Source organism: Glossina fuscipes, unplaced genomic scaffold (assembly GCF_014805625.2).
Source record: "Glossina fuscipes isolate IAEA_lab_2018 unplaced genomic scaffold, Yale_Gfus_2 28, whole genome shotgun sequence".
NCBI classification, from domain to species: domain Eukaryota; kingdom Metazoa; phylum Arthropoda; class Insecta; order Diptera; family Glossinidae; genus Glossina; species Glossina fuscipes.
Genome location: NW_023998423.1, coordinates 5,806,602 through 5,832,738, shown reverse-complemented (window position 1 = coordinate 5,832,738; position 26,137 = coordinate 5,806,602). Strand labels below are relative to the sequence as shown.

General features: G+C 33.2%; 1 protein-coding gene across 1 annotated transcript in view; it reads left to right on the top strand.

Moving 5' to 3' along the window:
• The window catches only part of LOC119636816, a 128,361-nt gene that overhangs the window by 79,491 nt on the left and 22,733 nt on the right, over positions 1 to 26,137 (top strand). The window contains exons 4-9 of the mRNA XM_038032461.1: positions 4,539 to 4,747; positions 4,878 to 5,122; positions 10,030 to 10,102; positions 23,263 to 23,414; positions 23,496 to 23,703; positions 23,814 to 23,944. Of these exons, the coding sequence (XP_037888389.1) occupies positions 4,539 to 4,747; positions 4,878 to 5,122; positions 10,030 to 10,102; positions 23,263 to 23,414; positions 23,496 to 23,703; positions 23,814 to 23,944 (1,018 nt within the window). The remainder of the gene's footprint in view (positions 1 to 4,538; positions 4,748 to 4,877; positions 5,123 to 10,029; positions 10,103 to 23,262; positions 23,415 to 23,495; positions 23,704 to 23,813; positions 23,945 to 26,137) is intronic.

The following is a 26,137-nucleotide window of genomic DNA, read 5'->3' as shown; positions in this document are numbered from 1 at the left end:
CAGATCGTTTTCAGCAGCGCTCGTCTTTTGATCAAAACACGTCATTATACCAAATTTCATCGAAATATCTGGAAAATAGCGATTTATAGGTTGAACACAACAATACAAAGGTAGACGTTAGGCAGACAAGTAAGAAGAATTGTTTTCTTTATCGATCGGTACAATAAAAGTTGGATCAATTCCAAATCCTTCTAGATTTTACAACCGTCTAGACAAACTTAATATACCCTGGACCGTAAGTAATGTAGGGTATAATAATAATAAACCCAAAAATATGTTACTATAGGGTTGCATGTTTAAGTATCTTCTTCTTCTTCTTGTTCTCAAAAAACAAAATACATATTTTCGCTGTGACATGACTTGAGAAAATTCGATTAAAAATTCTATTGTTATGTCTCCTGTATGTTTCCGTTAAATAAACAACAGCAGCAGCAACAATCTTGTAGATTTTCTTTTACTCTGCCACTGTCTTGTCTACGCTTTCGTTCATTTATATTTTACAACTTTCATGCTATTTGCTATGCATTAACATACACATTTACGTTCATGTTACTATATAATAGCTCACGTTGATGCCAGCGCAAGTAATGCAAGCAATGACTGATGGTAGAGACAAGTTTGTTGTATACCTAATGCCGGAACATGTATTAACTTTGTCGTTCCCTGTAGCAGAGTAACGTAAACTTAGATCATCCGTCAACGTATTGCTAAGCATGCATAGCATCCGCTACTGGTATAATCAAATTTCTTGAATTGATGGCTAGTAATTTATAATTTTTTGATTTTCAATTCGAAACTTTTAGTTTTCAAGCAATAAGTTTTGATTTTCATTTCATATTCTCCGACTTACAATTAACATAATGATGTCATTTATGTTAAATAGAGATGCATGATATTTAACCGGGTCAGTCTTTTAGCGCACATATCGAAGAGAATCTATCTGATAGAACGTTAATGTAATGGTTTCTCTTGTAGCTTTTAGAACACCAGTCATTAAGACTACGTTCCCTGTATCTGTAGGCAAGTGATAGTCGCAAAGTATTCCCCGTGGTGGAAAGGGGAAAGAATACGATTCGTGGGGGCCGGTCAGCAGAGAGAGCTGTGCTGTAATATCGACATATTCGTTCCCTCAATTATCTTACTTCAGCATGGGAATGGGTAGATGACGGCTATAGCCACGAAATCCGCAGCCCTTTGTCTTTCCTCCTTTCTTCATGATCGTTACCATGCTACATCACTAGAGTGTAACAACTACCTGGGAGATGGATCGCTTAAAAAAAAAAAAGTTGCAAAATAAAACAAGATCCCAAACTCTCTCTAACAAACAAATGCCGGCCTAGCATCTGACAAATCAGACGAACAGCCTGAATGGAAAATCGTCGCCTGGAAATTTAGTAAAACTATTATTAACTTAATATGATGATTTCTCTGGGATAGCGTAAATTTTAGTCTATCAACAAGATTCCCGAGTTTACTTTGTCTGATAACTTTGTAAACAGATATCGTGTGCCATCGGGCATCGTGGAGTTAAGCCTTCACGGCCGGTGAACAGGTTAAACACCTAGAGACATCTCGTTCTAAGGTTCTAAATTTTAGTAAGTCCTCAACTGAGGCGTTAAGTCAACGACGTGTCGCATAAATGGTTCCACCTCAGTTTCTTTTTAACCTATACAGGTAGCGGACGATATTATATATGCTTTTTATTAATTTTCTATATATGAATTTCACATAAGCTGTTTTGTGGTCCTAAGTGGTTCAAACATGGTATAAAGATATGTTATTGCATATCCTTATAGAAGTTAGAAATCCGCAGAGGAAGCTCAGCTCCTGCTTCTGCATAGAACGAGCGTGGCCTGTTTACTCGACAAACAAGAAAAAGGTTAAGAAGACAATGCGAACTAAATGACCAAAACAAAAATTCAATAGAATAAAAACGAAAGTAATATGCCCTCTAAGCATTGGGCCATATAAAAAGTTGCCGCGGTTTTTTTGGTACATTTATGAACAAAAATTTTCTTTATTTTAAATCAATTTTAATCAAGTCCATCATGCATATGCATCTGTCATTAGCTGTTGGAGTTTTCAAAAGCCAAAAATTGGGATAAAAACTTAAAATCGTCGTCAGATAAGGTACTCGTTCAAGTTGTGGTTGAGCTATTCGCTCAAAAAGCGGCTAGAAATACGATTAAATTTATTTGAAAGATAAGATTATGAACTTTTCATTTTGCTGACTCGATTTAAATCAATTTTGTTTTTCTTGTAAAGTAATATGTTACATATACGTTTAACGTAGCTACCTTAACGTATCACATATGAAACTTTTTTATCTATGTTGCTGTCATTATCGAATGCGTAACTTTGCTTTATGGGGTAACAACACATTAAGTTATCCATTTTTAACATAATATAACGCAAAACTTATGAGCAAAAGAATGATGTGTGATGTGATTCCTAATAGCGTTTATTACGGTGCTTACATAAGCAATTTTATGAAAATCAATCAACATATTCTAGGCCAGAGTTTTAAGGTTAATTGAAATTGTGAAGTTGTCGTCAATTTATAAGAACATGAAAACTATGTAGAAAAATCATATATGTTGCATTAGATGTCTGTCGCCTTTAGATTTCATGATTGATGGCTCAAATTTCTGCTAGCAATACAATTTTTAAATTTTACACCATACACGGCTTGTTCCTTATATAGGACAAAGTAAAGAGCGTATCTTTGATACCCTTTGTCGCAAGCTCTTTCGCACATGATCATGTGAAGAAGTAGTTAACCAAGAACAATCTCACTCTGAACTTTGACGAAAGTGAGGACAAAGAAAAATTCACAAGATCCTATGTCGCGGATTGTAAGCGAATTTTATGAATTTTTTTCTAATTTTTTGTTTTAGTAATTGCTATGATCTAGGGCGTGAAAGCTTACGAAGCTTATTTTCGTATTTGAATTAAGTAGAGGTAGGTCGTAATTACATTAGCCTAGCTTTAGCTTTTCACCTACATTTTTGCAGGAAGAAGAAGAAATAACATATATATATATATATATGCGGACAGACAGACGGACAGACTTTATTAAATAATTTTAACATTTTTACTCGAACGAATGAACGAATGTTTGTTTTTATTAGCATATGCTCTGTCCATATTGCGCCAACAGTAGAATTTTATTATTTAGAAAACATTTACTCACCCATTCATAAAGTGACAACAAAATTAATTAACCAAATTCGTTCATATTGTTTTGTTCATTTGAAACAACTTCTGCTCGAGTTCTTTCTCGTTTATTAATTTATGTGAGATGCAGTTGTGTTATTTATTTCAGTTGTACTATTGTATAGTAATTGCTCTTTATATATTCAAACTGCCACAGACACTCTATGTAGTATGTTCATTATGGTGCAGCCATTTGTTAAGCTTTCTAAACTTTTTCTCCTGACTTTTGTAAAAACAGAGCACTTGCGGCGCTCGTTAAAGTAATTGTTTTATTAATGAGTTGATTAACTTTTATGTACATTTTTATATATATAAGTGCGGAATATAAAGTAAAATGTGCTTTGTTTTCTTAGCAACAAACCCTGTGCTAGATGCTTGAAAATTACGATATAGTTAATTAAATATTTTTCAAAAGACGTCATCAATCATATTTAAGTATTTTAAATATATCATATTTTCCATGCCCTAGAAGAGAGCTTGATAATGCGTGCGTATGCTTGTGATCAAAAAATATCGAGCATTCTTAATTATGGAAATTCTTGTTTAGCCCGTTGAATAGGTTGTAAAGGCTTCAGCTTTCTACTTACGCCTGTTCGCGCGTACCTACCGAATATTCCAATCATTTTTCATCGCGAATTCTTCGCGATCACTGCCGTTCTTACATTTATAAAGGACATCCTAAAGGGCAAAAAAAAAAATGCTGTGCTTTTCTTCTACTTTTGGATATCGCTCATCGTTCGATGATGGGTACAAAAACTCTTTTTACTATTTCGCAACAAAAATCGGTCGAAAATACTGTTTGACATATTAACTACAAGTGGAAAACTTGGAGTGTAGAGGACGATACACAAAACAACAACCAAGTTCTGGTGTTTCATGATAAAGATTCATACGAAAGACTAATCTGACATGTACTTTAAACATAGGTTTATTTTTTGGACCTCACCATGAAAACTGCAACATGTAATTTCCGACCCTTCCTGACGAAGATAGATGAAAAACGATAAGATCTTTGGCAAAGCAAAATAAACCTCACTAAATTCGCACCAAGTCGGCTTAGATTTTGCGGAGTCTTGCGTGCAAAGGTTCCCATGAAAAGCAAGGTTAAAATTTTGATATAATTTTGTCATTATTGTACACAATTGAAAGATCGGGGGTGGGTGTACTAAAATAAAGAAGCTTTACATTTCAAGGTATAGGGCAATTAATAATAGATGAATGATTTCAAATTTTTATCTTTTTATTATTAAAATTTTTTATAAATCTTTTTATTCCTACTTGGGTTTCTATATTTTTATTTTTTTATATTTTCTGTTTTCTAGATTTGATGCTCGGGGGCGCTCTTTACATCAGGCGATACCGTGGGCAGATGAAAATATTTTCAAAAATAAGGCGCATTTCTATTACGATTCTAATCCACCAGCCTTGCGGGTAAAAAACATACAAACAAGTGATGCCGGATTATATAAATGTCGTGTAGACTTTCATAAGTCACCGACGCGAAATTGGCGTATCAATGTAACAGTGCTGGGTAAGTGCTTTCACTGACATATTTTCATAAAAGACATGCTGCGAATTTTGCTTCTTTTTATTATTACTATTATTATTATTAATGTTGTTGTTGTTGTTTTTTCTCTTTTTCGTTTTGTGTGTGATATTAGTGCCACCTAAAAACCTGGCCATACTTGATCATCAAGGAGCAGAGGTTAGAGACCAAAAAGCTGGCCCCTATCTCGAAGGTGACAGCATAAATTTAACATGTTTATCTAGTGGCGGCATACCACCACCTCGTGTATCATGGTGGCGCGAACATGCTCTAGTCGATGATTCATTTCAAGTGCTACCAGATGGTACTGTGCGCAATGTATTACATTTGAAAAATATTTCTCGTAGAGATTTACTAACGGTAAGTTTTCTATTTTTCATAAGACAAAGTGTTAACACTTGGGGCAAAACTAGCCGGCAAGGGCCGCCATAATAAACTGCTACAGCTAAAGTGTTGAAAGCGTATCGTAAAAACCGTTTTCTATTATGAAAACCAACAAGGGTTTGTTATCTCTTTCAATTTTCGTTTTATTTAATTTTCTATTATATATAATATGTAGGGTATTGACGTCCCCCGTCCTTAAACGAATAGAAAACATATAGGTTAGGCGAGCTCTTTGTACGAAAATGCTGTTAAGCATTAGTTTCATATGTCTCGTTTGTGGTTTTTTTTATATTTTTTTTTTATCTTTTTTTTATTTACTTTTCTTCTCTCATTCATCTCTTCATTTTCCATTTGCTACCTTAACCATTATGGTTCGTTTTCTCAAAACTCAGAAACAGGTACTCCTCGTTTCTAATAAAACGGTGATACGTGGCATTTTGTCTCTGTCACGGTCTCTGATGGTGGTATTTGGTTTTGTGATATATAAATGTAATAAATTTTTATGATTCTTAACGATTTTTCTTTTCTAAATCTCGAACCATATTTAATAACGCTAGAGACTAGACCACAAAAAGAAAAAAAGAAAAAAAATCGCGTTGAAATGTGTGCTCATTTTTACAATATTAAGTAACAAGGAAAAAAAGTAAAAGTCTAAGGGGGAAATAATCGTTTTAATGCAGTATTCCCCCACACGAAGCGGTTAAGCAACAGCTTTTTTATTTTAAAGAAATTCTCTTGATTTGTGATAGAGTGTATTAAGAGTTGTGCGGATGTATGCGACATCCAGAAGAATTTCAGACGCACATAGACTTTGTTATACCATTCAGAGCTTTTTTCCGAATTGCTTGTCCGTCTGTCCATGCATATATTTAGCCAAGCCCCAAGTACCAGTTTCTAAAATACTCTGATAAGATCTATTACACGAAACGAGCTCTATTTAGGATGGTTTGGATCGGACTATTTCTACGTCCATTCCCCATACAATGAGTGGCCTCTTTCGAGAGAATCGTTTTATGCAAATAATTTCACTTTTCTATATTTGAAGGTAAAAATTGTAACAAATATTATTTCGATGTATTTAATCGATTTGGAAAATTAAAATCGGATGGATTCCTTTTTTTGAAAGCCGGTGTGCAGATAAATTCAAATTTAACCAACTCCCTCAATATAGCTCGGTAAAGTCCCTAGCAGACCTCTGTTAAATAGTTAGTATCAAGACATGATTGGATTTGAAAGCCTACTCTGTCGAAATTAGGACAAGTCAATCTGCATAAAAATACCTTTCGAGTGAACGGCAAGAACTCAAACGTTTCTTTCCAGAACTATTAAGATATTTTTAAAATTTGCCATGTTGGCAACAGCCGACTAAGGAAAAGTAGTCAAGTTTGAGACTCTACTAACTACCAAATGTCATCCGTATTCGTCCACGGTACATGGATCTGTATGACAATACCTTTTTGCTGAAAACGTGTTCACAAAAATATCTTACGTATTCTAATTTGGACGGAATAGACTTACTAATCCAAACATATCTTGATCCTAATTGCTTAAGAAAGCTTTGTTATGGGAGTTGTTAAATATCCTTGCTTGTTTAATTCCAATTTATATTCGAACACTTGTTAAAACCACCTCTGCGATCTAAGAATTCTAGGGAAAAATCTGATTTTATTGGGTAACAATGCCTAACTTTGGTAATTTATAGGTAACCAAGTGAGGTATAATGATAATACTTTTGCAGAGATAAATTGAAACTGCCAAAGCTCAACCAAGTCTGTTTGCGATTTGAAATCACGCCTTTCCCTTACTGTACAAAGGTTCCAACTTCCCAATTTTTAATGAACATCAAATTTTAATAATGGTAGCCAAAGTGGTGTAAGGTATTCAATGTTCGACCTTACCTGACTATGATGTTTTAACTTGTTATTGTTGAAAATGTTATGTCAGGACATTTTAGGAATGGAATCAGATGAACATAGCATTCATGATAGCGTATAACTCAGTTCAGGTGGCACGACTACAAAAGCAGATGACTTTTGATGGGAAAGAGATGAAATGGACGTTTTTTTAAGGTTTTAAGGAAAAAATTTATTATATAAGTGTTGGGTAATGGACTTAAGGTTTTCATCCTTATTCTCTGCGGACGCTCAAATTGTACTTATACAAGCAGTCTCGATCATTCGAAGGTTCTTTTTTAAGGTGCCTTACATTGCAGGGAAAAAGGACGAATATGTAGTAAAATTTTATCAAAATCTGAGCGAGCTATACAAACGACTTTTCTACGCCAAATAAAAGAAATTGAAGAATACACCAATCATGACCCCTGCAAATACTCAGGTATAGAGCTTTCTTAATTGCCTGCATATGCACTTTGGAATTTTCCTTTTTCAGTCTACGAAAAAATAACTCGTACGGGCTTTCAATGATATTATTGACATAACTCCACGTTGTTTCCACGTAATAAACATGAAAAAGCTTGAAACATTGTAGTCGAGGAAGACGGAACAATTCCACATCACTTCGCCTATCTTCGCTGTAAAATATGAAAAATGTAGCTTCACATGATGAGGGATCCTGAAAATATAGCCATGTAAACGAACCACAGTAAATTTCTGTACCAACCCACCATTTTTCCCGGCATTTTATTATAATCAATTAGAAGTTGCATGTTGTTGCTTATTGTTTGTAACAATTTTTATTTGTTAGGAGGATCAAAATATGGCCCCTTTCTACCGTAGTGTTCCACACTCCTTTAGCACATAAAAATACTATTTACACGCTCCGTAACCAGCGGCGCATTAAATTTGTGTGGATGTGTACAACAAATTTGAAAGATTTGAAATAATAAAATCTTTTATTCTGTCGATCAATTCAGAAGATCATTCCAAATCTAAATTTGTCGATCCGTCTTGTATTCTTCCGCTCAACCTACAGGTCAGAATCTTTGAGATATTTCGATGGAATTTGATGAATGGGCTTGTTTTCGACCGAGGATGAATCCTCTTGGAATCGGCTAAGAACGGAACACATTTTCGATCACTTCTTATATAACGCATCATCTTGAAACAAAAACAAATACCTGCAGCAAATGGAGCGGTGTAGGGTACTCTCATTACTTACCTTCGTCGGTTTTCGTTGAAACCTGTTAAAAATGACAAATTTATTTTTATGTGTAAAAACTTCACATGCTGTCACATTTGCCGTTTACTCCTTGAGACATTACCCTCAAAATTATGCTGTTTTACTTGTAATCCAAGTCAATGGTACTAAACTAGTAATAATTACTCGAAAGCCAATGATGTCATTCGCTCTTAGAAAGTTTACGACCTAAGCGCATGTCGATTCCAAATCTATTACGTTACATTTCATCTTACTTTGACATTTTAATGTCGCACACAAAATTACTTATGTCTAGGACAGATCCATCCCGTTAGAAAAAAAAACGCTTCTTTCAAAATACTCAAGACTTTAAGTACGAGAATCTGCTTCTATAACATCTGTTTAAATTAATATATAAATAATAACTATCTCTTCCGCAGAGATCAGTTTTGAAGAACGCCAAGGAATTATTCTAAACAATAATAATTGTTTAAAGGATTATATATATATATATATATATACATGTGTATGTGTAGTTAAATTGTTTCAATATTTTGCTACAGTTGATTTGTTTAATGCTGCTGTTATGCTTAAATATTCGCCACACACAGTTGATTTAATAGACATTACTTATGACTGACCAAGCAGAAACGTTCTTCGAAAACCGCTACTAAAACCGACCATCCATCACCATCTTTGGGTGAATGTGACAAAAGCGTTTGCGTTAAACAAACACATTTGAGAATTGCATTAAATACATACTTTTTTCTTTTCACATATATAATATTATTATAAATTAAATTTAGTCGTAATGTTATTTCAGGGAAATATATGTAAATAGTGTTATCTTCATCGACTTACTGCACAACATGCAGATAGTTATCAGTAAAATTGTGATTTTATTAAAGAAAACATAAACCAAACACCTGCAAACATAACATCATATAAAAACATTATAGTCAGGCAAAGCAGATCATTGAAAATCTTACATTACTTCGTTAATGCAATTCTTTACTTATTTTCGTCAAACAATAACAAAAATTGTTTTCACGTGAAAGTGTATTTATATACTGTACAGTGTAATAAATACACCGACATGGCCCAAACTGCAACGCAAGTCAACTTTTATGTAAAAACTTGCTTTGTCATGTCGGTTCCAGAAAATATATTTACATAGTCCAAAATTTAGTACAATCAGTTTCTTTATCAAACTAGGGACGGAATTAAAAAAAAAAGGTCTTCAAGCAGTCGAAATTTCTTATATTAATTTAGAAATTTTAAAAAATCCAAAACTTCTCATATAATGGATTTTTCGAATAAAAGTGTTATATACGAAATGGTCATAGGAAGGGTCTAACCTAATCCATTTTCGATAGGATCTGATCTCACGTCGAAAGACATCAGTGTACCAAATATCGTTGAAACATTTGAAAATTTACGATAAGTAGATCATCGAAAGGCAAACTTAAATTAATTCGAAAAATTATTCGGAACCAATTGGTACAATAAAAGATGGCTCTGTCTTAGGTTTTTCTTGATATTATATTATATCTGCACAAACGAAATATGTCTCGTAAATACGTGTACGATTAATGTAGGGTGTAATAAAAGATTTATTATCTTTTTAAAGAATTTATACAAAGAAGAAAATTTTTATGAAAACTAAATATCCTGCTGCTTGATAATGAACGATGATTACATTCAAACATATGTGTTTTTTTTTTCTCCTTTTTATGCCGCAAAGCAATTCTTTACAAAATAAAGAATTTTGTACATTTTTTTTGCAGATTTATACCTGTCAGGCGAGCAATGGTCACGTGGTGGCTGCGTTAACTAAAAAAGTTATGCTGGACATGAACTGTAAGTAAATCCCATAATACTTAAAAATAAAAATTATTTTTTAAATTTTTTCAATAACTCGAACTCTCCTTCCAACGTCTCGCTCGTTTTACTTGTATTTATATTTCTCCATAAGTTTTGAGTTTAACGAGTCTGCTAGTTTTATATAAAAGAACTATTAGGAAACACTTTTGACAATAAAATCATTTAATTTATTATTATATATGTCGATATGTTTGAGATTTGGTCAGATTCAGATACCAATTAACTTAGTCATGTTTGGATGTCTATTTGCTTGTTTGTTACAAACTTAATGTAGATTTCTATACGCAGTCATACTCCACTACTTATAATTCAATCTGATGGTCAACATACGAGCGCCTGGTTAAATATATAAAAAGAAATAATTTTTAAAAAATCATTAGGTCATTAGTGTTATATAATGGAAAACGACGCTGAACGTTCTTTCACTCACTTTTCGAAGCTCTCGTTGTAAGTATTAATGTTCGTATGGAAACATTGTTTTCATTATCCTAGAAGTCTAAACTATACGCCTGGGCGTTTTCCTACATATAGTCTGTCCACGACTCATAGAAAATTAAAAAGGTGAGGTACTGGACATAAACTCTCATTAGAGTATCGAAGCCATTCTCATTAACTGGAAAACATTACCCTAAATGAACAATCTGGGGAACGCGTAGAAGTCGGTAACGTATGACATTCCGGCAGTCAAGACTGGCCCCGTTTTCATGTTTGTAAAATTTCCAAAAAACAAAAATCATATCATTTCATGCCTCTAATAAAATGGGACCACGGACCGGAACCATAAATACCAAAACTATGGAAATCGAAGACGGAACCAAGCACCAACGGAAAATTTTGCACATACATATACATAATAAATACACAACTACATATATATAAAGCATATATAAAACTGCGTGAATTATATACATAAATACATATTAATTGTAATATAATACTTTCCTTCAATTAAAATGTCGAAACATTAACATCGTTGAGCCTAGCTCTGCTAATAAGTCATTAATGGAGAAACCAAATAATGAATGATCTTTGCAGAAATATATAACATAGGTACAAAAATTTACTTTAGCTTAGTGAAAGCCTCGAAAGGTTCCAAACGACCTGCTTATGTAGTTGTAGTATAGCCAAAAGTGAGTGCTACGCCTTAGTTCATTATAAGAGAAGTGTTCTTAACATTCGCTCTATGGTCCAAACCCATTGCGCAAGTAAGATCAAAGGATTAAGAAAGAAAAGCATCATCGATCCATTGACAACAAGAGCAACTTTACTGACTAAACTATACTTACTCTCTGTCTTCATCACAGTTAGCCATAGTAAGCTTAGCTATATTTATATATTTGCCTCTCGGACTCATCTGTTATTAGAGAGCTCAAAGGCATCAAAAATTGACATTTAACACTAACACATCGCTAGATTAAATAACCACATTAAGTTGAGGAATTGAAAATATTAGCGAGGCTTGTAAGTGTATTAAGCAAAACAAGTTCCACTTGGACCAACTATTTGCTTCAAAAAATTGAACCCTATTTAAATATTTGGCGTAGCGTAAGGTTTTTGCTAAGGTTAATATAGTCCTTCTTTTGTTCCGTAGCTTAATCGTAAAGTTATATTTATGCTAGCCTTTTATTGTGGCATTCAAAAGTATGCAATGAAATATTATACATTTGCACAGAAATGTATGCTTTACTTGATGGCACACATAACGCTAGTGAATATTTCGCGACAGTCACAGTTTCAAGCAGAGCTGCTTTCAATAAACCATTTCAATTCATTTCTCAATTAGTAGTAAACGAACCCATGGTGTAATTACACCTCATCCATGAGGTACAAAGTTTTGAAGCAACCGTGCTTTCCTGTAATAACTTACAAACCTTTATTAAAACTTGAGAAGTTGTACTTAATGAAACAAATTGAACAAAGGCAAAAAAATCGTGCTTGCTTCCAGACAAACTTTGAATGCACGCTACCCGCGATCAAAGCAACCGGTGATTAAAAGTTTTGCACACAATTTACATGATACCCGACGTACAGTAATTGAAGCATATGACCGGCCAATACAAACAACTTCTGCTTTGTATCACGAAAGGCCCTCAACTTGAGTAGACAGTGAAAACTTACACTTTCTTCCCACTTTCAGTAAAATAAATGTTTTAATGCCCTATTTAACATGTTGGGTCTATTGGACGGGCGTCAATTTCCTTAGAGTCCCAATGTAATTAGCAAGACAACTTTAAAGCTTCAACGTAAAGAATGGGAAAATTATTGTTACCTCCCGATATGGTTATGCAAATCGCATAAAGACGAAATTATTGCCAACTAAAGCAGCACTCAGTTACGATTTAATGACTTTCTAGCTTGCTTACGAGACCGCCTCCCAGAAAAATGAAAAAAAAAATTAATAAAACCTCTTCAAAATATACGAGGTTCGCGTGATATTAAAGTGTAAATCAAACAACGAATGTAAGTTTATATGAATCTTATAATAGTCGGCAATTAATAAATGGCTCTATAAACGCAAGAAAAGCATAAAGAAAAAAAAAAGAAAAAGAAGGAAACTTTTTAAAATTTACAAAAAAGAATAAATTCGTTTAAATAAATTAAAAATTTGAATTAATGCGTTCCTTAACCAAGTAAAAATATGAAAGTTATAAACTTTCTGTATACGCTTTTGATTAATTGCTTAAGCACTATTGTACTATTCAACGGCGCAGTAGTACGCACAGTTGCAATCATGTACGGCTGTTAAAATTTTAATAAGGCAGATGTGAAAGAGTTCCATAACACTTTTGAGAACAAATTATTCCCATTGAATATATTTGTAAATCTTACTGCCGTCTTATCTAAAGACATAGTAAATGTTTTACCCGTCTTTAGTTACATACGAAGAATGCGTGCAATGAATTCATTGTAACATAATTAACAACCAGTAGTTCATTTGCTTAATTATTTAATTACAGTAATGAGTTTCACAACAATTATTATAATTCCTTTCTCTTTGAGTTCAAGTAACAACGTTGCGTGTACGCATATTATCGCGGTAAAATTGCGACAGATCTTTTGGACAATACTGTTTCCTCTGTGCTGTTCAATAAACGAAAGCAATAACTATTGCGGAAATTATTGAGAAATGTCCTTCAAGTATATAGAAAAATGAATTATACTTTCGACGTGGACGGACAAGCTGAAATTTCTGGGCATTTCTGAAATGCCTAAAAAGTAGATATTATCGCCAGTATAATTTTATGGTGAAGATTTTGATCTCCTCAATGGTTATGATTTATGTTGCCCAACCAAAATCGTTGTTAATTTGGAAGCTTTAATCACCCCATCAAATCAATCAATTAACAATTACTTGAACATATTTGGCATTTAACATTTACTGTACTTTCGATACATGCATCCTTCGAATAATTATTTTATCATCTCCTAATTAAACAGCTCTAGGATTTCAGTAATAAGCCATCCTAAGCTTTAATACAACTACTGCTATATAATTTCACACTTGTATAGTGCACCCGCCCTGGGTAGACAAACTATATACATATTATTGGATGGGAACTAGTACATTACGACGGTGAATAAGTTGTCGCTGTTGTCTAAGAATCGTGGTAAATGGTGCTATAATGTGCTGAGTTAAATTCTCACTTCTTTATCCAAATTTAAGGTATTTGAGCTTCACGCAGTGGCATAGTTCACCTCGGAATGTGTACAAAGTCCAGTCTTTAAGAGCTTTGAGTATGTTGAACTTGGCACTGTTTGTGCAACTTTATCCATCTTGGTCCACACTTGTTTTCTTTCTTTTTTCTCTCTTGCTTTTACTGATTCATTTTCAATCCCTTCAAAACCGGCTCGATTTCAACAAAGATTCGCAGTTTAAAATTCATTCCAGCACAATTTCATTGGCCTTAGCAACGGCTGGGTGACGAAGATGTGTCGTACCTTTAACCTCAAAATTTCCAAGGCAGAGACAAGCAGTTTACATTTGTGCTGCTGATTTTGAAAAGGCGGCCTCATCGTAAATATTACGAATATTTTCCCAAGCCTGCTGTCGCCTAGATCGAACCGATATTGTAAAACATAACGATTGCGAACTATGTCTCATCTTCAAAAGGTTATTACTTTCGATTGAGTTCATAAACGTCACATTCATTTTTTTTTAATTATCTGCGAACAGTTGCGTGTGCGTCTCTGACGCGATAGATTATGCGACTGTAAAGCGATCTACATCGAAAAATGCCACAAACTTTTTCTTTACCCATCTGCCAGCAAAATAGAAAAGGGAGATATTGTCATTAACTAACACGCCTTAAAGATTTCTTCTTCGCCGTTCTAAGAGACGTAAGAAGCTAACAAAACTATGAAGCTTTGCTATGAAGGGCCGATTTTACCAAAACCATTCTGACTTCATGGAAAGGTTGTGTAATTGCCCGGTCTTCTCCCTAAAAGCAGAATATTTGATTAGCATTAAAAAGGTCGATATTCTCATCACGATCCGCACCACAAAATCATCAAAATCTATATTTATTGCAAAGAAAGTTTCTTCACAAAATTTACGGTAGAAACGAGTGTCTATGTGTCCACTAAACGTATCGTGATTGAAATTGATGATAACACTTCAAATAAGAATTAACTAACAATCTTCAGCTTGGCAACTCTGCGCGCGTGCTATGGTCGTATTTTTGATTTTGTGTGCAGAAATTTTATTGCTCTTATATTATATATATAAAGTGTATATTATAAAAGTGTTCAAATGTATTGAAATATATTAAATTTTTATGGTGATATCCATTTTAGTCTTTACGATCAGCACTTGGTGCTCTCGTCAAAAAGTCTTTTTTCTTATTTTTTGCCTATTGTTGCTTGCAAACATATGCGTTAGTCTGCACCTCTTTGCTTACCACTTGTTTTATATATTATTTTGAATACGTGACCAACTTTTTTGTTCATGTTTGGTTTTTTCAAAATAAAATCATTACAAGCGGTCGCCCAGACATACTATATTAGGAACAAGAGTAAAATAAATTCTATCCATATATTTATGAAAACCAAATTCGAATCAAATCAAAATCAAAGTAACAGTAATTAACAGTAACACTGCAAAGTTACAGTTAATCAAAACTGCATCATTTATGCGACTAAACTACGGAGCAATCAATATGAAACTGCTTCCAAGTTAAATCAAGTACTTATCATGCACTTGATTGCAATGTACTCGAAAGATTAAAATATTAAAATACTTATAAAGACTAATAACTCTTTATATTGCAACCTTTGTGTAGTGTTTTTTTTTAACCGTTAAATGATTGTCGTTGCGAAATTTATTTTATTTTCAATTTTTTTTGATTTCGATTTGTTTATCAAATAGATTTTAAAATTAATGAATGTAGACAATTGGCAACAATATGCATTTAATAGTTAAACTTTAATTGTTAGTTTTTTTTACCGTAAATGAATTTAACCATGATGTCGTCAACTAAACTAAATAAAACAACTGCTGTTCGGTGAATATTTCCTATATCTTTTCATCTCACTAGTCATTCAGGCGCTTTCGGGATTCAAATAGATCATATTGCTCACTTTTCCCCACAATGATAAATTTTTAAAGTTTTTCTAAAAACTTCTATTTAAAAATGCAAACATAGTTTTTGTAAACAACATCATAAAATACTTCTAACCTAACTAAAACCGTATGTTGTCGTACACAAATTCACATATCTTGGTTATCTCTGTCATGCATTGTGAAAACGAAAGAGAACTAATTTCTCTCATAGTTAAGTCATGATTTTTCGTAATAGTCAACTACAGTTTAACCTTCAATTGTGCAACTTACCACGAAACTTGGCATACTCTTTAATTATTCCCAACCGGGGTAGGGCAGACAGAGAGAGAGAGAGAGATAGAGACGCTCATGTATAATAAGGAATTTTTCAGATTCGCCGATGGAAAGATGTGTAGTGTGCATGCAATAGGAGGATTTCGATGTTTTTTTTTTTTTTTTTCAAACTCAAATAATTTCAAATACATTTCTCTTCAACTTTTAAACTAAAATAAATATGTTTTCATTTCACGAATATGTGGAAGAAAGCGCTTCAGCGCAGAAGAAAAGGCGAATGAAAACCGCATCACTTTTCTCACGCCTTAAATCAACAATTAAAGAATTGGAAAAGAAATATAAACTTAGATGGAGTCTCAAGAGAATTGATTGGCCTGAGAATGCTGCCGGTCCGCTTAGCGGTCCGATTGCTAAAGCTTTAAGGAGTAAACACAGCAGCAAGTAGAAACTGATCTTCAAAGACCTTATCTCGAAACGAGATTTGTTTTCGTGGTGACGTGTGACAAATAGTTAATGCTTCGCGTAATAAATTTGGAAAATTAAAAGCACGTTTTTCCGTAAGATGTCTTGACGTTTGAATAGTCCATGAATTAAACGGAAACGGAAAAAATATAATGATATGCGATTTATAGCTGAAACGAAATTTAATCGATCAATTTTTGACATTGTTGATAAGGGTACGAACTCACTCACTGAACGATGGCGCGTTATGACTTAAGCCGCACGTTGTACATTGTTCTTTAGATATGTTGCACGTTTTTGCAATTAAAACAGCGCTAGTGTTCTTAGTAAATATTGTGAATTATTGTTGTTGTTCTTCTTGTTGTTGCTATTGTTTTTGTTATTTTACTAAAACTTAATCACACGCCTTAACATCCTGCTTGTGTTCATTGTTACCATCACACACAAAGAAGTTGCTTTTCATTCAATTAATGTTTACTCAGCTTCCCTTTGGCGGTGGTGTTGCCAAACACATGCCAGAATTTTTGTTTGTCATTTTTTTATTTTTTTGTTTTTTTTTTTTATTTCTTTTTGTCTTCAATTTCTCTAAGGACGCTCGCAAATTTGTGTTTTTTGAGCCCGACACTTACGAATAGCTAAAGCTGTTAACTTCGAAAGTATGTTCAACAACATTAAAAAAGTTCCATTCCGAATTGATTTAAATAGCATAGTCAGCTTGATTAATCCCGAGGTTTCGTTTATGGTGCTTCTTTCCCAAAATGTCTCTTATAAAATTTCACTATCTATATAAAATTGGGAGTTACATTATAATATGAAAACAAGGCAAACATTACAAGCCCTAAACCGTTTAATGCGGTTATTCATAGAACGACTTTTCAAGATAAGCCTTTATATGGGAAGTGGCCGCAAAAGTGCTCTAATCCATATGGTTTTTAATAGGGTGTGCCCCAGGGCCAGAACATGTCTGTGGACCAAATTTAATCGAAGTTTCTCGTAAATTACGAAGAAGACCGAAATTGGATGGGCGGACGGACAGACAGACAAGCTTAAGTCGACTTAAAGAGTGATTCTCAATCGACCGGTATTTCTAACCGCTATATACATCCGCACAAACCTAATATACCCTTGCATCACAAGTGGTATGGGATGCAGTAATATAAGCTATCGAGAAGGAGATCTTAAGAGCCATAAATTCATGATGATGATGCTATTTTTGTAGGGTATTCAATTCATTTTGTAATTCTCCCACTGGTTTCACTGGTTATTATTGATTGCTTAGGACATCTAGTACATACAAAATTCAAAACCAATCAACCCCAAAAACTGTTTGCATAATAAAAAGCCAAAGCTTATAATTAATCCACGAAAAGGCGACAGCGTCAATGCACGCGGGATTTTATTTTGTGGTTGATTTGTTCATATTTACAAATTAGCAATATATTATTCGAAGAAAGGTTAAATACGGCTGGGAGTAGATCGCTATCTTCATGCATGCTCCTTCAAGCGTTCAAATTTGTTCAAAGTGGAAAAATTTTAAAATGTAACGCATTTTCTTCGAAACCATATTTTTCAAGATTACCGTACTCCGTGGACATTCAATTTTCAGTCCGCTCCTGCAACCGCAACTTCGAGATAACGTAGCCAATGCCATACGAGTCTCTTGATAAATTTTCAATTCTATGATCGATTTTAAGATAAATGAAAAATTTCAAATCAGTTTTGTGAAAATCTACCAAATTCTTCGCAAGTTCTTTTGAGCCACGGCAAGTCAGATCGTATCAAAAAAAAATTGCTTTGCGAAAGTTGCACACCCTACATCACTTGTGATACAGGGAATATTGAGTTTATGCGGACGTATGCGAAACCGAGAAGGACTTAAGGTAAACTCACTTTTTATTATGTCGACCGATTTAAAATTATTTCGATTTAAGCCCCTCTATCCGTGTATTCTTGTGATCGACCTGCACGTCGCAATTTTAAAGATATTTCGATAAAGTTTAGTACACTGACGTGCTTCACAAACCAAGGACGAATGCTATTAAAAATGGATTGGATCGGTCCATTTTTTTAAGCACTTCCCGTATAACGCCCTATTTTGAAAAGTTCTTATATGAAAAAACATGGCAATTTTGAAAATTTCTCGAGAACAATCGTTCAGTTCCGCTGTCAAAATTGGTGTGAAAACTTTGGATCAGTTAGGAAAAGTTTTTGGATCGCCACTCTTATAGTGCAATGTTTGTGTGGTTAAAAAATCTAATGTTCAATATTTCTTGGCTCTTAGTAATAAATTGACAAGGAAATCACCCTTACCGAATTTGGACCACGTAGGTCTATTTTTTTGGATACGACCGTATATTAGTGTTCTAAGGAAATGTAAATCCTTATATGGCGAAAAGACTAATTGTTAATATTTTATGATGAAAATTTGTTCATGATAGTTATTTGACATAAAAATGAAGTCGACCAAATACGAACCACATGGGTCTATTTCCTGGACCCCAACGCTTGCTTATACATAGGAAACCCCGCCGGTAAAATGTTCAATTTTTAATATTTTATGATGCAAATGAGTCCATAGTAGCAAATTAACCGAAAAAATTAACGGTAGGGAATTTTGACTATGTAAATCTATTTTATAGATACTGGGATGTATAAACATTACCATGAAGGGAAGGCAGTTGTATAAAGACAAAATGTAATTTCTAGATTTCTATGGGAGGAACTGAAAAATAGTAAAATTTTTGGAAAGTAAATTAAGTTTAGTAAACTTGGATCAGGTCATATGAAGCTTTAGGTATCCTCTAATATTTGGGTTTTCATAAAATGTCTGTCTTTGCATTATAATGATGTTTAATTTTTTGTGTCTCATTACAGAAAGGAGCGATTAATTGTGCTAGGCAAATTGGTATAGGGTATTTATGGTCGGCCTAATCCGATTATACGGTTCTTACTTGTTTTTAATCTGGAAAACCAAAATTTAAAATCCGTTAAGATTTGTACTCTCAAGTATAAAAACGCACTTATGAATAATTCAATTACTTGTCCCTTACAACAGTTATGATGCAGAATGTGTTCAATTCATGCCAGTTTAATTCCCTTCTTATTATACTGAACCATGCAGAATTATTTTCTGAACTAATTGGGCTTGCATTTTTCTTTATGTGTCGGTCTGATGTCTGCGTGTCTACAGTCCGTCTACTTTTGAGACACTTCGATGACATGTTTTAATCCAAAGGCAGAACGTATTGAAAACGGCAAACTTTAACGACGCCTTCCATTTACTTAACGCCTTATTTTGAAAAAAATTGCAATTTTCAAAATTTCTCGACAAAAATCATCGAGTAATAATGTTCCGGTTTACTAGATTGATGTGAAAAATTGTTAACCTGCTTCCAGATTCTCCTCGTTATATGAAAAGTAAGCCTTTATATACAATAAAGAATCATACAACTGTCGTCTCCCTTATGGGATCTAGCAAGATAAATATAGCACTATGTGGATTATGGGTGGTGGTGAATAGTTCGTCTTGCCCGCCTGAAAAGTTTTATGCATAAAAATTTTAAAAAATTAATATATTTTCGTTACATACAAAGGCATGTCACCCTTTAATTCGCCTCTATAGGAGATATTAACTTAGCAGACTAAAGATGAGAAAAGGCAGTTGGAAGTGTGAGTGAGTTGCGTATTCGTTGAGTTTGGACAGTCAATTTCAACAATATTTGCGTAGATTTGAAAGAAATTAACTTAGACTTATAACAAGAACTCCGAATCGAGGCAATAAATATTAATGGGATAAGAAATGGGAAAAGAAATCTGCTAAATTATGTTTTAAATATGTAAACAAACTTGTGTGGAAAGTTCATTTTAGGTCCGAAAACTGACTTGAAAAATTTTATTCTGCAAAATTTTAATCAAAGCCGCTTTTGCTGATTTTACTTTTCCTTGAATCAAGCTTAAGTTATAGAAAATGCCCGACATAACCAAAGCAATCTCAATATAATCATCCTATTAGATATTAAAAAAATATGGAGCTTAAAACATTTGTAGTCAAATTTTTATCTGCCCCAGTTATTTCACAGCAACGAAGTTTTAATAATGTCAACAAGGAGGGACGGATATTTAATTTTTATTCTTTGGACAATAACCTGCCATGTAGGCAGCTGATAGCTGTTTGAAGCTTTTGCTCGCCGGCCGGCGCAATAGAAACAATGCCAAAGTAATTGTGTAACTATAATTCCGAGATGAAAAGAGAGCGTGCAGTGATATCGAGTTGAAATTATCAATGAATATGGAAAAAAAAACCGTCAGAAGAAGACCGGTTTGAAATGGAAAAGCAGTGAATGGAAAAGTGTATGAATCAATCAATTTTGGCCGGAATCATCAGAAATGAAGAAAGCGAACGGTGACAATGCACGGTCTTCAGCAGGATGCATCGCCTCAAATTGGTTAAACGACCTATTATTTTAATTAACTCTAAAATGGCATATACTTTACAGTTTATTGAGGTAAAATGTGTAATTTCTTAGGCTCTTTACAAGTTGCTTTTCACTCTTTAAATCCCTTGAATTAATGCCTGCACGGTGGGGATTTTCAAGACTAAATATTATCCTGTCCGTTATATTTAATTTGGAATTAATGCATTCTGCTCTCAAAGCTCTTCCCTATGCGTACCAAGTTCAATTAGCAAAAATATGGACCGCATGACATTGGGATCAAAATTAACACTTGAGCAGGAATATGGAAATGTCAGTAACAGTGTTTGGCAGATTCCGCTCTGGCATGAGCGACAATTAAATAAGAACATATTAAATGGTTTATATTTTCCCCCCTACTCGAATTAAAAGATTTAAATAGTTCCGTTTTGTTTTTTCATAATTTTTTTATATCTTTATCATATATTTCTTTACTCTTTCTTTCACACGTTTAAAATTTATCTCTCTCGCTCTCTCTTATTCGCTTACTGTTTCCTTTTTTTCTGGAATATTTTGCAGCTTCATTGCGGATTCATATTTTAAACAAATATTCATTGCCTGCCTTTAGGCTTTTGATATTTCATTGCATTTTTTTTATTTTTCACCATTTATAATACAAGCCTTTGCTAAAATAACTAGTTTTTCTTTATGAAAAAAAAAAGCAAAAAAAAAAAAAATCCATATTCTCATTATAAAAATCCCTATTAGTAATCAGTTATAAGCAGACATATATGCATATAAAGCGGGTTTCTCTCTTCCTTATTCATCCGTATTGTGGCTCTTGATACATACATAATATGATGAACGAACGAACGAACGAACCCCTTATAATGTCATTAGATTGTGAAAGCCAATTAAAATGTGGTGTTGTATTATATTGAAACTTAACACTTTGCTCAGTAAGCCGTAACTAATTCAAATAAAAAGGTATTTAAATTAATTGGTGCGAAAAATATAGAACTTTGTATAAAGCGCAAGTATTGGAAAAATGCGAATAGAAAAAGCAAATGAGAGAGAGAGAGAGAGAGAGAGAGAGAGAGAGAGAGAGAGATAGAAAGAAAAAAAAAAAAAAAAAAAAAAAAGAAACCTTAAAAAAATTTAAAAAAAAAAAAAAAAATTAAAATTTATTTAAAATTTATTGAATTTGAAATCCAAAAAAAATAAAAGCAAAATTAAACAGAAAAAAAAAAAAAAAAGAAAAGAAGTAAAAATACCTTACGTATGTAGCAAAGAGTACTTTGAAAGTATTTTTACCTCTGCAAAATTCCAAATTCAATCGAATGTTTGTAACGTGAGATGTTTGTAAGAGAGCTCTGATTTTAGATAATTTACAAACATACAAGCACATATTTACTTGCATTCGTACGTACGTACGTATTTCAAGTTGATTACTGGCTACAAGTTGTAATAGTTATTTATTTATTTGCTTTTTGGTTTTTTTTTTTTTATTTTTTTTTTTTTTTTTGAAATAGTTCAGAAGAACGCTTTAGAAATGCAATTTCCACCTTAAAAGGAAAAAGTCGTCCGTATTATGTGAAAAATGCAAATACTTACTTGCAATGCACTGAAAATTTTTGAAACGAACGAACGAGAGCACACAACAAAAATCAAAGAAACTATTACATTCTATGCACATCTACTATTTGCAGTGATTAACATAGATTAAAAGAGATAAGAAAAATGTAAATTAAGACAAACGAGAAATATATCACAAGCTCTCTTTCCTTTTTATAGTTTCACTAAGCTTAAGCAACAGCAGTTATTACGTAGAAAAGGAGATTTTTTTTCTTTCTTTTTTTTTTTTGCAAATTTTCCATTACTTTACATTACATTACCTTACATGAAAGTGAATGAAAACAAATAAATGTCATAGATATTAATTAATTGTACCTTAGATACTACTCGCCCTATTGAAGCAAATGATGTTAAGATAAATTGAAAAAGGCACAAGTAGGAAAATTTTATGCATTCTTAGGCGAGTTGTTGCTATTTATTCATCAAACAAACCAAATATGCCAAGTGCTCGATCAGAGCCAATTGAATGGCTTTGATAAATGCCGGCAGTAAAACTCAAACTGATATCTACTACAATGCCTAAATATCAGTAATGAATTGAAATTGTTGTGTTTCTAGATAGAGTCTTTTCAGTTTCCTCGTAATTGTCTCCTTTCTAGGAAAATCAATCCAATTTTCAAATTTAATCAATTAGTTTGAAAATTTGTGAATCTAATCTTGATTTTTGCCATATTGAATCTATAAAGAACACACGGACGGACGGACGGACGCAACATTCAAAACTTTGCAATAATTGAGAAAATAAATGACAATAATCGGCATAATCTACGGGATGTCGTTCTTTGCTTTTTCAGTACCGCCGTTAAGTTTGCTGTTACAAGGGCTCAATCATGCCGTGATAGCGGGGACACGAACACACGTTACTTGTACAGCGATTGGAGCAAGACCACCGCCACATATCATTTGGTCGAAAGGAGGACAAATATTGAAAGGAGCAACACAATCGGTTTGTTTTAGTTTTTTAGCTCTCATCTAAAACGTGGAACAACACCTTTAGAATTTGTTTGTTTTATCTTCCGTTTTATAGACATCTAAAGATGGTAATACAACGGTATCAGAGCTTTTACTTATACCAGTACCTGAAGATAATGAACGTCAAGTGGTCTGCTCAATTTCCTTAAATCCGGCTATGTCCTCTCAACATTTACCCGAAGGTCATACAACGGTTACAACAGTTATGGGCAACGGCAACACTGGTCTCTACTTAAAAGACTCTAGAATGTTAAATGTAACACGTAAGTATATATATATATGTAGGTATATGTTTTTCTGCTTTTCCTCCTTTTAACGGTAAGTAATCTAATTTTCCTTTATTTATTTTTTTTTTCTATTTTCTTTGACATAGACGCGCCAATTGTGTCCTTAAGTTTAGGTGCTCCTTTGAATCCGAACAATTTATTAAAGGGCTCAGATGTGTATTTAGAATGCGAAGTTAAAGCCAATCCTGGCATTACTAAAGTTGAATGGTATCATAATGTAAGTAAACTTGTTCATATAAAAAGCATATTTTTCGGGCTTAAACTATGAAAATTATTCTAACAAACACTTTAACGTTCGTGTTTAGTCATAATATTTTACCATTAAAATATAAATGTAAATCAGCGTCTCTTTGTACATATATGTATGTGTGGTTGTGCGCTATATGCACAAAAGATAAGAGCCAGTCGTTTGCTTTCACGTAATGCTTTTCAAAAATTTTTATACCCACCACCAAAGGATGATTGTGTACTTATTTTTTCTTTTTGTTCACGACACGTATAAACATGCATCAGAGATTCTGTAAATTAGATATATTTTTGATTGATGTCAGTTTCTGAATTCTTCTAAATTTCTTTACTGCAAAGTCCATCCATTAGATATGAATATGAAATGTGTATACATATATAAATGTGTATATATATATAGATATATATATATATCGATTAAATTTGATAATGGGTTTTATTCATTCATTTATTAAATATACAAAAAGTATAATAGAATACAATCTTTTCGGACCTAATGCCTTCGATTTATTAACATTAGATGATGAGTGTCCAAGGTTCGCCCTAAGGTGTAGATAGCTTTCCGATTTGTCCTTTTTTGTTTTCTAAAGATTGCAAGCACTCGTTATTTTTTCTCCTTTTCTTTTTTAAGGATCACTTGAGACGCTATTAAAAACATAAAAAAGTAAACAAATATATAAAGTACAAAAACAAAAAAAAAAATAAAAACAAAAACACAAAAAAAGAATCAGAAAACAGAAAAGATGTCGGTTATATTTTCTGCACTCTTGATTTGTTTAATTTGTTCTTAACCGTTATAAAGTATTTATATGTATGTATACGTAAGAATTTTTAGTGCATTAATTGTTAAACAACGGCGCACTTAGATTTAACATTGCCAGGAAACCTAACTGATGGAAGTAAACAGGGAAATAACTTAAACATGAAAAAGAAGTAAAGCTTGTTTGCCTTGCGGCGACTTTTAAATACCCAGCCCCTAAGGTAGTTAAGTAGATGCAACAGAAAAGACCAAAATTAACATCATGCACACCCTACATACTGTACATATATATTTGTGGCTATGTAGCCGTGTTCCTCCATGTTCCATTCAAAGCTTTAATCGTACCATCCTTGGTATGCGCACAATTGTAAGAAGAAATTGTGGAAGAAAACTGGAAGATGCGAGACATTTGCTTTCAGTTAATGGTCGCAGTCCAAAGTTGATTATGAACTCATTCCGGGCATAACCAAAGTACGATTTCTTGTAAGTTGTAAACGAGCGCAAATGCATTCTTGCTTAGCGACTAAGGTGTCATGACCTAACACACATCCACAATTAATTAAATGTTTTGTATCTTCTATGCATTAGTTTACACTGACTTATGTCAAAGTTTTATTTCAAATCGAAAGCAACTTTCCCGAGCTCAATAGACTTTCCTTCAAAAGATCTAAATCATGTCTCCTTTAACATATGTATATATTATTTGTGACAGCAGATATTTTGCAAGATTAGTAATGGATGGATTGTGGATGCATCACATCAAATGGGTGAACCCGATCTAAACCTTTATCTAGCATATCTCAGTTTTCTGTCTCAATTCGTTGTTTATTTATTTATATATTTGTTTAATTATCAGCCGATACTTAATCTCTTAGCAGCTAAGCAACATGTAAAGTATAGGGAAGAATTCATAATTTAGAAGATAAGAATGCAAGTAATATAATAATAGATAACACTGTAGATAACGATGCAAAGAGGAAACGATGCAATCCTTTCTGCAAATTATGTACTTCTTGCTAGCATTTCTATGACTTATGGCTTATTATTCTGCCTTAATGCATGTCCTGTTACAAAACATATTAAAAATTAATTGTTATATAATCTTTAATTTTTCGTTTAATAAAACTCTTCAAGTATCTTCACTAAAAACACTTACAACTTATTCCCATGTAAAGGCTAACTATTCATGAAAATTCTTACATGACTTTTCCACAAATTCATTATTCATTATTCCTTAGCTATTTCCGTGACAATTCGAATGCAATGTTTATGGCTAGACTTTTACTTTCTTCAGAATACCTATGCGGGTAAGGGTTCCGGAAAATAAACTTATGGCGTTCAACTTTAATAATGATATGCTAAGAATGAATCCTTTATGCCGTATGGAAGTGTACTTCTTGTAAG